The 12,291-nt window shown below is 37.8% G+C and overlaps 1 protein-coding gene across 1 annotated transcript in view; it reads left to right on the top strand.

Moving 5' to 3' along the window:
• The window catches only part of Tll1 (tolloid like 1), a 179,845-nt gene that overhangs the window by 136,266 nt on the left and 31,288 nt on the right, over positions 1-12,291 (top strand). Inside the window, exons 11-12 of the mRNA XM_027394106.2 lie at positions 1,209-1,325; positions 2,425-2,570. Coding sequence (XP_027249907.2) covers positions 1,209-1,325; positions 2,425-2,570 — 263 coding nt within the window. The remainder of the gene's footprint in view (positions 1-1,208; positions 1,326-2,424; positions 2,571-12,291) is intronic.

Here is a 12,291-nt window from a genome sequence, read left to right as displayed (position 1 = left end):
GAGGTAAAAGTAGGTAATTGAGGAGGACAGGATTTGGAACAAATGACACAGAGATTATGAGAAAGAGCAATTACCAATCTGATCACTCCTACAAGGGTACAATTTGCGCCATACACAAAGAAACTGTTCCCCTCATCAAAGTAATGATAATATCTTAGAACACACAGTGTAAGATATCCCTGGTATCTTACATTAACATATGCTCCATCTCAGATGGGAGTGTGCTTATACAGGAAGATCAAGGGTAGCAGGGAGGTTCCGAAAAGATGAGACAGAAGGAAAACCTACTAAACACTATTTATTCAAAATTTCCATGATGATATTTAATAGTTGTATGCTAATTTAACAATAAAAATAATCAGAATGGAGTGCAGTATAGTATGGTTATAGAGCTATAATATATTTAATGTGATTACAGATTATAATATATACATATATAGTATAATGATAGAGTTTTAATATACACATGTTAAAAATTTATTTCACATGCAATCTCAAAGTTACAGGTAACAACAAGTGAGCAATGAATTTGTGGAAGGATTGTGTGGAAAGGAAGAGCTAATTCTGTTATTTTATCCATTTTCTCTTAATAACTCATGCATATGCATATAGAATATGATCAGCATTCAGAATAAATTTGATAATGCTTTTCTGCTTATAATACCATGGACTACCATACCTTTATCTGAGATGGAACATATGTTAATGTAAGACACCAGAGGCAACTTACACTGTGTGTTCTGAGATATTATCATTATGTGGATGAGGGGAAAAACTTCTTTGTGTATGGAGCAAATTGTACCCTTGTAGGAATGATCAGGTTGATAATTGCTTGAATTCTCAGGACAACTTGTGACTTTTTCTGTTTCCCGTAGAGTCATGGCACTGCCTCATTGCATCAAGTGATCTTGTATGAATTTTGGGGCTTAACTCTTAATTCTTTATGTGATAACAATACTGGTGTTAGTTGATTGAAGGTTTTCAAGTGGATCTGAAGATACTGCTTTATTTCTTCAACTTCATTAGGTCAAATTGTGGCTCTAATTGCTGGAAATATGAGCCAAATGCATATATATATATATATATATATATATATATATATATATATACATATATATGTATATTTATATACATACATGTGGAGCACAAATAGAGCATAGTACATATTCATATTTAGGAGCTTCTCTTTACCCTTTTATTTCTTTTAGGTAGATTCTGTGGGGACAAAGTGGCTGGAGTACTTACGTCTACAGACAGCAGAATGTGGATTGAGTTCCGTAGCAGCAGTAACTGGGTAGGAAAAGGGTTTGCAGCTGTCTATGAAGGCAAGTCACATAAAATTTAAGAGTTCATTTCACTCCCCAGCCTCTCAACAGAAATGCTGTTTCCGTTGGTTTCATGGAAACAATATGGAAAGCTAATATTGCCATTACATAATCTTCTGAACCAATATGTTAATGTTCACAGGATGATTTTAATAAAAGTAACTCCATACATTTAAAAGGCAGGAACAACAGGTTTTCTAGTGTAGGTGATAGCAGTTGTGAAACAGGCAAGACAAAATAAGCAGGGATTGTGAAGTTTGCTTATGAAGCTATGAAATGTTGAGAAAAATTAGTATTTTTCTTTGTACTGATTTTTTAAAAATCTGTTTGGCCCTTGTGAAACACTCCATTCTAGGAAATTGCACAGAGAGTGATTGTACACAGTTGTAAAGCATGCTTTGTTTAAATGGGAGAGTCAGCAAGTGAGGAAGAATTTATTACACGCTTTGTTCTAGATTTCTTGAAGACAATGAGCCTGCATCGTGCTTCCTGGCCATAAAATAGCCTTTCTGGGCAGCTTGTGGGTGGATAAGCCCCTTCCCAGTACAGGAGATCAAGTAGTTTCCAAGGCAGGAGGTCCCCACTTCCCTTAAAATATTAAGTCAACCGAAGGACTTTGTTTCAAAGATTCACCTCCTGGCTGGGGAGGAGAGAGGGTTATTGGGCAGAAGTATGGATGCTGCATACAAGGCACACCTGCTGTTGTCAGAGGCCCTTGGGGTTCTGCCTATAGTAAAGTTTCTTTGCTAATCAGCTGTTTTACTTGTGCTTGAAAACGCAAGCAAGTATCTCAGGGAATCTAGCCAACTCAGACAACACATTTATAATGATCCTACAACTGAAAACAAAAACAGTCGATTTTAGTTCTAATTAGGACATCACTTCTCGACTCCTTGTCTGGTCATCCTCTCTTAAGTACAGTCAAGTGACTGTGTTTACCTCTAATCTGGACAACACTCCAGCTGTCCAGCTTTGCTTTTTCTTTATGACATGCTCTTTGCTTTCTCATAGGAACTGACCTGGAAGGCTGCCTTTGAAGAAAAGTGAAAGGAAACGTCATGCCGGGGCTTATTTCCTTGTTTGTTTTTACTCTCGACAGCTATCTGTGGAGGTGAGATACGAAAAAATGAAGGACAGATTCAATCTCCCAATTACCCAGATGACTATCGGCCAATGAAAGAGTGTGTGTGGAAAATAATGGTGTCCGAGGGCTACCATGTTGGATTGACCTTTCAGGCCTTTGAGGTAAAAAGTCTTTTCGGGGAACTTCATGGGGCATATGCTTTATAAATGACTGTAGCATTTATGGGACTCCTCATTAAGTCATCATAGAAGCAGAGAATCAGCCTTTTAATCAGTGGAGAAGCAGAGGGTAGCCTATAAAATGTAAGATCAAGCAGAGAAGTTTTTCTTTTTTTCCTTTTCACTTGTTGCAGACATTTGCAAGAAGATTAAAGTGAGTTTACATTAACTGTGCTATTTGGATTAGAATGTTTAAAGTGTTGACAATAGCTTTTGAAGCCTTTTTATTTTATTTTTAAGCATATGCACGGGCTTCTATTGTAAGACTTCTTGGAGGGTCCATTAAATCATTGAACCTTTATTTCCCCTCTAGAGTCTCTTTTATGTTACGTGGGAGAAAATAGTTTTTGCTTTTATTATGATTACAAACCTTATTTATATCAAACATAAAATTCTAAACATTCTTAGGACCTTTTAACTTCACTCAAAATAGTTGTCAATATTTGTGTCTTATTGAATAAAGCACCTGCCTGATAATCAGAGCTCTGATCCCCAGAACCCACATAAAAGCTAGGCAGGTGTGGAGGCCACCTATGATCCCAGCACTCCTGGAGGAGAGATTAGCTAACAGCAATACTGGATCTCTGGACTATCCAAAAACCCTAAATTCCTGATTAGCAAGAGACTCTGCCTCAGTAAACAAAGTAGAAAAGAATGTTGGAATGTACAGTGACATACACTTCTATCCTCTACAGGTAAACACACCCCAACACACACAAGGGCCCATCCACATACGAACACACATGCGAATAAACATACACACCATACATGCATACACATGCAAAAAATTGCCAGTGAGATCTGCAGCATTATTGTATCCCAAAGTAGAGAATTAGAATATAACTAAGACCAGTCAGATTATGGACCCAAATCTGACCATGACACTACTAATCAAGATGGTTAATAAATGTTTTCTCCCTCCCTCCCTCCCTCCCTCCCTCCCTCCTCCCTCCCTCCTTCCTCCCTCCCTCCCTCCCTCCCTTCCTCTCATTCCTGCCTTCCTTCCTCCTTCCTCCTTCTCCTTCCTGCCCTCCTTCCTCCTTCCCTCCCCTTCTACCTTCCTTCCTTCCTTTCTCTCCTTTCTTCCTCCTCCTTTCCTCCATCCTTTCTTTCCTCTTCCCCCTCCCCTCTTTCTCCTTTTCTTCCTCCTTCCCATCCTTCCTCCCTCTCCTTCCTTTTTCCCTTTCTTCCTCCCTCGCCTTCCTTCCTTCCTTCCTTCCTTCCTTCCTTCCTTCCTTCCTTCCTTCCTTCCTTCCTTCCTTCCTTCCTTCCTTCCTTCCTTCCTTCCTTCCTTCCTACTTCAACTGTAGTACAATGAGAACTAAGAGAGGAAACAATTAGAAGCGAAGACGGGGAACCATTTTAAAGTTTCCACAGCATGTTTCAATCCATCAAAGAATCTACAAAGGGGAAACTCAAGGTGATGTGGGACAGACTAAGGACATGAGTGGTTGCTGTGGGTCCAAGCAAGTGTCGTAAATCCAGATGTCATGATGGAGGAGTAATTTTCTCCTGACCAGGAGAAGTCTGACCCTGTGCCCAAGCCATCGGAAGACAGCAGAGGCTCCCATGCACTGAGGCGTGGAGTGAGGCGTACTTTGCACTGAGAGCAGAGACAGGAGTCATGTGTTTGTTCCTGTAGTGGCAGTATCAGCGATATCTAGAAGGCATCTATGCAGTTAGATGTAATGCCAGCGCTAAAACTTCTCACAGGTTCGTGCGAGGGAATCTGAGGACTGAATAAAGATAAGACAGAGCCGAGGGTTGGTGGTGCACGCCTTTAATCTCAGCACTCCGGAGGCAGAGGCAGGCAGATCTCTGTGAGTTCGAGGCCAGCCTGGTCTCCAGAGCGAGTGCCAGGATAGGCTCCAAAGCTATATAGAGAAACCCTGACTCAAAAACCAAAAAAAAAAAAAAAAAAAAAAAAAAAAAAAAAAAAAAAAAAAAAAAAAAAAGAAGAAGAAGAAGAAAGAAAGAAAAGAGATAAAACAACAGCTGGTCATTCTTGCAAGGGGAGAATGCAAGGGGAGTAAACTTATATACCAAACAGCAGTAACAGTGGAATTTTACTCAGGTCATGGGTACATGCCCTCAACCCCCGCAACAGGGATGGGGGGATAGTTTGCATTCTTGCATACAGGCCTAGTTGGAAGGAGGGGACAAGGAAGTAAATGCCTAGTCACCAGTCAGCAGACCCCAAGGGCACAGTGGGTCACCCTTAGTCACGAGATGATCAGCAGACCCCAAAAGGGTCCCAACAGTTAGAGCCTCTCTCAGATCACAGGATGGCCTGTGCTATCTGTCTTTGATACTCTTGTGTTCCCTCTTGCACCTGCTACTTTATCTCCCACATGTATCTCCTTTCATCAAGAAAAGTGAGTCTTTTCTGCTTCCAGCACATTGTTGTCTTTTATACTGCAGATAACTTCTCAACTGGTGAAATCTTGGGTTTGAAATTATTCACATAAGCATTTTGTTATTTTAATTTTAATAATAGATATCATTCAACTCTGCTAGCTTACAATGAACAATGAACTTATTTCTGTTGTTTCCACCTCCATTTATGTGCTGAACACATTTAAATATGTGATGAGCTTCTCAAATTAGGTGACTAAACCAGAAACCCCTGGCTACCTTGATTACATTCTAAACCCACTCAGAAGTATGAAACTTTTTTTTTTTATACGACAGCTCTTGCTTTCAGTGTTCCTCTGATTTTCTCTCTTTAAACATTCCTCTTTCTACCCTCTCATTTTATCTAGATCTCTGTTTATTTCTTTCCTTAAAATATATATGCCTGACAGTTCAATGTAAACCATTCTCTTATCCACAGTTATCTTTAAATTATCACAAAATTTTGTGCATTGCGATTATGACTACTTTATTTAAGCTAAGAATTTGTATATAGTTATGAGTTTGCTTTATGTTTCTCATTAAAATATGATCACAAGGAACAGAGGCCTTGCCTGTGCTATGAGTCACTGTATCTTTAGCAGCAATGGCTCTGTGATAATTTAAAATATGGATAGAAGTGTGTGAGTGCCCTATGTTCAGTGGTTTAATTTGATAAACCCTTTTTTGAGGAGAAGGATATGAATTTTAGTTAAGAGGCCCCAAGAATAAATAGATAAGTTAAATTTAGACCATGGAGGATATGGTGTGCTTTCTGGCTGAAGTTAGACCAGACACCTCAATTTCTAAAATATTCAGAAATGACAAAGACTTAAGTGTCTTGCTAAACCCCATGTCTCCTAGGGGAGGAGACCAATCCTGGATCCACTGAATTCTGTACCCATTAAAATGAAACAAGCATTGGTGTCCACACACAGTTGATTTTAGGTTTTCTTGCTAGTTTTCCTACTCAGTAAAAATTATGGAAGCCCCCAATCAGTATTCTATTTAGATCATTTTCGGGCACACATTCAGCACCTTGCAGGCACATTACAAGCTGTGATGTGCCTTACTAAGAGAATGTGTGTTAGATAAGCCTCATTTAGACATGAGTCATAGCGTTGTTGGCTGTGAGTTCAGTGTTAATGAATTGGCAATATAAATTAAAGTATCCTGAAATAGAAGTACACTTAAAATAAGATTGTGCAATGATTTGTTGATATAACATTGTATGACTAGAATCTCACAGATACCCAACACTGTTTGTCATGGAGCAATGAAACTGTACTTGTTAATTCACATGTTTTCAACAAGTTTATAGAATATAAGTAATTACAATACTGTGAGTAAAAGATCAACTGTACATGTTTTCCTTAACTGTTCTAGAAGGCATTTAGTTTCATTTATCTTATTATCCATTTCTACGGATCTATTTTTGTGTCAACATCTATTTCTTTGGGGCTGGAGTTTACACATGGGTTTGGTTTCTAGACTCCACATGGTTTCTATGACCCAAGATTACTGACTCCCACAGGCACTGGGCATGCATGTGGTCCTATATGCATGCAAACAATTACACACATCAAATAAAAATAAATAAATTTAAAATGGAAAGAGTTAAATACTATGTTTTCAATATAAAGATTGTACCTTTTTTCAATTTTTATTCATTTTAGTTTTTGAAGACTTCATACACAACTACTATAGCTATATCTTACCTATATTTCTTTGCCCTAGCTACTCCAATGTTCTTTCTTCTCTCTTGCTAGTTCATGTTCTTTATTTAATTATTATTGTCGAACACCACAGACACACACACACACACACACACACAGACACACACACACACACACACACACACACACACGAATACACAACCTACTAGGGGTATTTAGCATTGATTGTCTGCAGGAATATGTGTCCTTGGGTAACTATTTGGGATTGGGCAACCTATGTGGGAGCTCAGCCCTTGAGGAAACTGATTCTCCTCTCTTTGCAGCCATTGGCCACCATAGTATTCATTAAGGGTTGGGACCATGTGGAATGTCTCATTTCCCTGTTGGCATATCAACTGCTGTTGTCATTATGCTGTTCTCATTTAGGTAATCAAATTGTGATTTCTTCCTGTGATGCTAAGGACACATCTAGCAACAGGCATCCTAGGATTCTGGTCTTAGAATCTTTCTGCTTCTTCTTCCATAACATTCTCCTAGTCTTAGGTGTAGTGGTTGCATTGCTGAACTCTTGAGGTTAGAGTTGGGCACCCCGAAATTGCTTGTTCTCTGCATTTTGACCAGTTGTGGATTTATGTAATTGTCTCTATCTGTGGCCAAAAGAAACCTTGATGAGGACTAAGACCTACAATTAACTATGGGAATAAAGACAAATATTTAGAATATAGTTAGAAATTGTATTTGTTTAAAGACTATAACAGTAGTCAATTCTCATCTCAAGATAATGACCTCTCCAGTCAGATAGTTGACCAGCTTTACAGGTTGTGGCCTAAATTCCCTTCTATTGAGTGGACCTTAAATACAATTACAAGGTGTCTGGTTGCCCTGAGATAAAATTATTGTTATTATTGTTATTGATGATTACTTTCTCTCAGTAGCTTGCATAGCACATTCTGATATTATAAGAGCTAGTCCTCTAGGAGGAGGAGGCTTTCAAGTTAGTCTCAGTTCAAATCCTTCAAGTCCTAAGTGGTGTGGGATCTCAACTTCAGGATCAGAAAGGCAACCAAGGACAATGGCAATAGTTCATATTGTTTGGGGAGAAGTACCACCACTTCACAAGGTATAACATCACTTAAATATGAACATATATGTATGTACACACATGCATATCTACAATATATCTAAAGTCACATGCATATCTACAATATATCTAAAGTAAACTAATAAATGCTTCCCTGTTTCTTACAAACATCCTTGGTGTTATCTCCTACATACTTCTTCCTCAGTATTTCTTTTTCTACCCACTTCCCAACTAAAAAAGAGAAAACTACAGGCCAATATCTCTGCTGAGTAAAGATTCAAAGATCCTCAGTAAAATGCATACACACTATATTAAACAAAAGTCATCCACCATGATCAGGACAAATTGGCCTTATCCAAGAGATGCAGGGATGGTTTGATATACCTGTTTCTAGATGTAATAAATCATAGACAAAAATATCACACAATAATTTGAATAGATGTAGAAACCACCTTTCACAATATCCCATAATCTTCATGATTAAAATCCTAGAGGGAATTGCACCCGAAAGAATGTACCTCAACATAATAACGCTGCATGTGACACAGCTAATATCATTTTAAACAGAGAAACATTTAAAATCAGGAACTAGACAGCGGTGCTCACTATCTCATCTACTTTCCAATAAATACTATGTCTTTTTTATTGAAATGTGTTATTATGGAAAACAAGCTTATTGGTTCTAAACTTTCTACTGTTAAGTCCAATGAAATAGTTTTAAATTATATAAGCTTAGTTTTTACGTCCTTTCAAAAGTGCTTCTGGTTTTGTAGTTTCAGTATCTATGTAAAATTTTTCCTTCAGATAAAAACCTATTGAGATAAAATGATTCCTCATTTGATTGATGCCTGCTATAAAGCACTCACTAATTGGCCATCATTTGTACTTTCAAGACTTCGTGCCATAGCTTTAGTGCTCACTTTGCTAATTGATTATTATGTAAACACAGAAGAAAACTGGACAGGTTTCTTAATCAATGAACTTCACATAGAAATCTTCAGAAATATATATTAGTTAGAGGGTCTGTGGTGACATCTTGCTTACTTGTCTGCTGAGACGCTAAAGAGTTAAGGTGTGCTGTGGCTTGTTCCTTCTCTCTAATCTCTCAGCATTTCCATCTATATTTGACTCTGGCTTTTTATTATCTAGAACAACTGAGAACTCCATTTACACTAGTCATACCATTTGGAGACTGCTATGTTCTGTAAGCTTGTACTCTCAAAATACATCTCTTGAGACCCCTTACATGTTGATATTAAGGTCTGGGGTAATTAGGAGTGATTGGGTGGAGTCTCATAAATGGATTCGGGGCCTTTGTGAATAAGGTGTAAGAAGAGGATACAGTGAGTACACACCCTCTAAGAAGAGCATCATCATAGTTGATGAATCTGTCAATTCCTTAACTATGAGCTTGTCATCTCCCAGACATAAGAGAAATACAGTTCTGATGTCCAAAAGCCACTAAGTCTGTGGTCTATGGACTTTTTTTTTTTTAAAATGTATCCTGAATGGACCAACACTGGGAGTTTTCTCTTCTGCTACTGAATATATTGCCGAATAATACTAACATAATAAACTAAGGTTTTATGTTATATGGGATTCATTTGTACCACTTAAACTCCTTTCATCGGTGGTATTATCATTATAAGATCTTTGAGTACTGTTTTATGTGAGAACTTTTGGCATGTAGCACTATAGCAGAGAAAAAAATGGGAGACTGGAAATGTTTACAGGAACAGCTTCAAAGAAATGCCAACAAAACAGAAAGAAGTAAAATAAACTTCAAGCTTCATTTTGTTTAGATTGAAATCCTCACATGCATTAATTCAAGAGGGATTACGTCTGAGGGACTTGTCAGCATGGCTACACAACCCTGTTGGCTGATACTGCCTTTCTGTAAGCCAGAGATATTTAACAGCCTTAACTGTCCTTGCAGTAAGCTTCAGCATTCTTAACTCTATGTGTGGTTTTTGCCTTGCTGTTGTACCTGGCAGAAAGCAATCATTTTGTCTCTTTAGATAGATATTTGTCATTAGCTTGCAATAAATAGATATGCTTTGTGGATGTACTAATAACCCAGGATAGGTGTGAATTAGATTATGTTTTTCTGCTTGTCATTTACTTATTGTTTTGGGAGGGTTCCATTAAGAATATAAATTGGCTAATTATCAATTGTAGATTTCTTTTGGGCGGAGTTCCAGACAGGGTTTCTCTGTGGCTTTGGAGGCTGTCCCAGAACTAGCACTTGCAGACCAGGCTGGACTTGAGCACTCAGAGATCCACCTGCCACTGCCTCCCAAGTGCTGGGACTAAAGGCATGTTTCTTAAAAACAAAATGCTTTTTAATGTTTTGCCAAATGTTTACCATTATGTAACATTATCTATAATATTTTACTATTTTGATTGCAATATTAACATTTGATTGTGTTTGTTGTATTTTTAAAAAGGAGCAGATTTAGAGAGAAAGACGCCATGGGGCAGAGTTCAAGTGGAGGGGTTTTTATTAAGGGAAAAGGATTGTAAAAAGGGAAAGGGGGGGAAGGGATTGGCCTCCAGGTACAGGAGCAGTGGGAGAGAGAAAAGAAAGGCAGAGAGAGAGAGAGAGAGAGAGAGAGAGAGAGAGAGAGAGAGAGGGGGGTGGAGAGAGAGAGGGAGAGAGAGGTAGGGAGAGAAAAAGAGAGGGGGAGGGAGGGCAGGAGGGAGGGAGACAGAGAGAGATGTGGGAGGTGGGCAGTGCCCTTTTAAAAGGGAACATAGCAAATAGGCAAGGATTGTGTGATTAGTGGCAGCAACTGAGGGTGTATCCTGTCAGAACTCCAAAGGCAGGCTAGTACAAATGCCTAAATACTAAGTCTTAATTATATTACATTTAACTAAAATTTAGACCTTGAATTACTTATGACATTTATGAGACATTTTTACTATAATAAAATATATACACTATAACATTCAACCCCCATAATCACTTTAGATGCACCATTCAGCCCTGAAAATATACAGACAGAATTATACAGATTAAACTTGTTGTATTTGGGAAATATATGGGCATCATATATGCATAAAATAGCAATTAAAGGAAAGGGGCTGTTAATTGAAAGGAGCGCTGGGTAGGGTGTATGAGAGGATTTGGGGGGAAGAAAGGGAAGGAGGAAATCTTGTAATCCAATTATAATCTCAAAAATAAAAAACAGAAAATTATTCATAGCATTTGGAAGCCAATTTCTAGTCTCCTTTTTATCATGCCATTTAAAATTGTGTAGCCAGTAAACAACAACTACTTTTATTTTTGCCTCTATTCTCTTATAACACCTATTTTTCCAGTGTTTATGCACTGAGAAGTCTAATGTCTCATGTAAGTAGAATAATTCATAATTACTTGTAGCTTATTTCACTCACTCTAAGTCCTTCAAGTTACATCCATAATGCAGTTCGTATCAAAATATATTACCCTTTTAGCAGCAAGTGATGTCTCATTCTATTTACACATCAGATTATCTTTGTCTATTCATATACCAATTTGTGGATGTTATTTACACCTTCTGACTATTGTCCACCATTTAGCTATGAACATGGACATGCAAATGTAAACATACATACACACATACATATGTGTGTGAACATATATACAATTCAACAAGGCATTGTGTGGCTGGATGGGTTTTGAGTCAGGGTGTGGCCCTTTCTCTGAACTCTCCTATAAGCAGTCACCCGGAAACTATAGAAAAGAGTGGTGGGTCTTGATGTCTTTGGCACAATTTACTTTATTTTTCACTATGAAGAAACTACTCACCTTTTTCTGGGTTCACCTCTAAGCAGCTGTTGAAAGTATGGGTTTTCTAAATCATGAAAGGAAGCATGGAGCCTCTTTAAGTGTTCAGATCTCCTTCAAGGGCCAGTTAAATTTCAGCTTTTGAAAAACATGTTCAATGTTTACTTTTACTTTCAATGTGGTCTCCATGGTTAGTAGACCTGTTTACATTGAAATGAACTTGCCAGGCTCTGGTTGCATTAAAGTCTGTAATCAATAAACAATGCTATTATCAAAACATATTCATTTTATGTCAATTGTGCATGATATCACATTTAATAGTGCTCAACTCTTGAGATGTCTATGCTTTAACTCTAGAAGAAACAGCCTTTTATTTTTTTCCTTAATTTTTTTGCTTTTGTATGTCATTGTTTTTCTCCTCTCTTTAAAGGAACTTAGACTTATTAGTTTAACATACATAGACTTGACTTAGATATTTATTATTTTAAATTTATATGTATCTGGTGAACCTGTGAATACATGTATACCACACAATTGTGGGAGCCTGAGACAGTTAGAAGATGGAGGTGAATGCCCTGGAACTAGAGTTACAGGCAGTTGTGAGCTGCTGTGTGGATGCTGGGAGCTGAATCAGAGTTCTTTGCAAGAGAAGCAAGTGCTTTTAACCACTGAGCCACTTCTCCATTTCTCAATTCAATTATTAACTTTAGTCATATTTATACCCTTCCCAAATATCAGTCAGTAAAA

The sequence above is a fragment of the Cricetulus griseus genome (assembly GCF_003668045.3).
Source record: "Cricetulus griseus strain 17A/GY chromosome 1 unlocalized genomic scaffold, alternate assembly CriGri-PICRH-1.0 chr1_0, whole genome shotgun sequence".
Taxonomy (NCBI): domain Eukaryota; kingdom Metazoa; phylum Chordata; class Mammalia; order Rodentia; family Cricetidae; genus Cricetulus; species Cricetulus griseus.
Note: the sequence above shows the minus strand (reverse complement) of the source record. Positions and strands in the feature narration are given on the sequence as shown.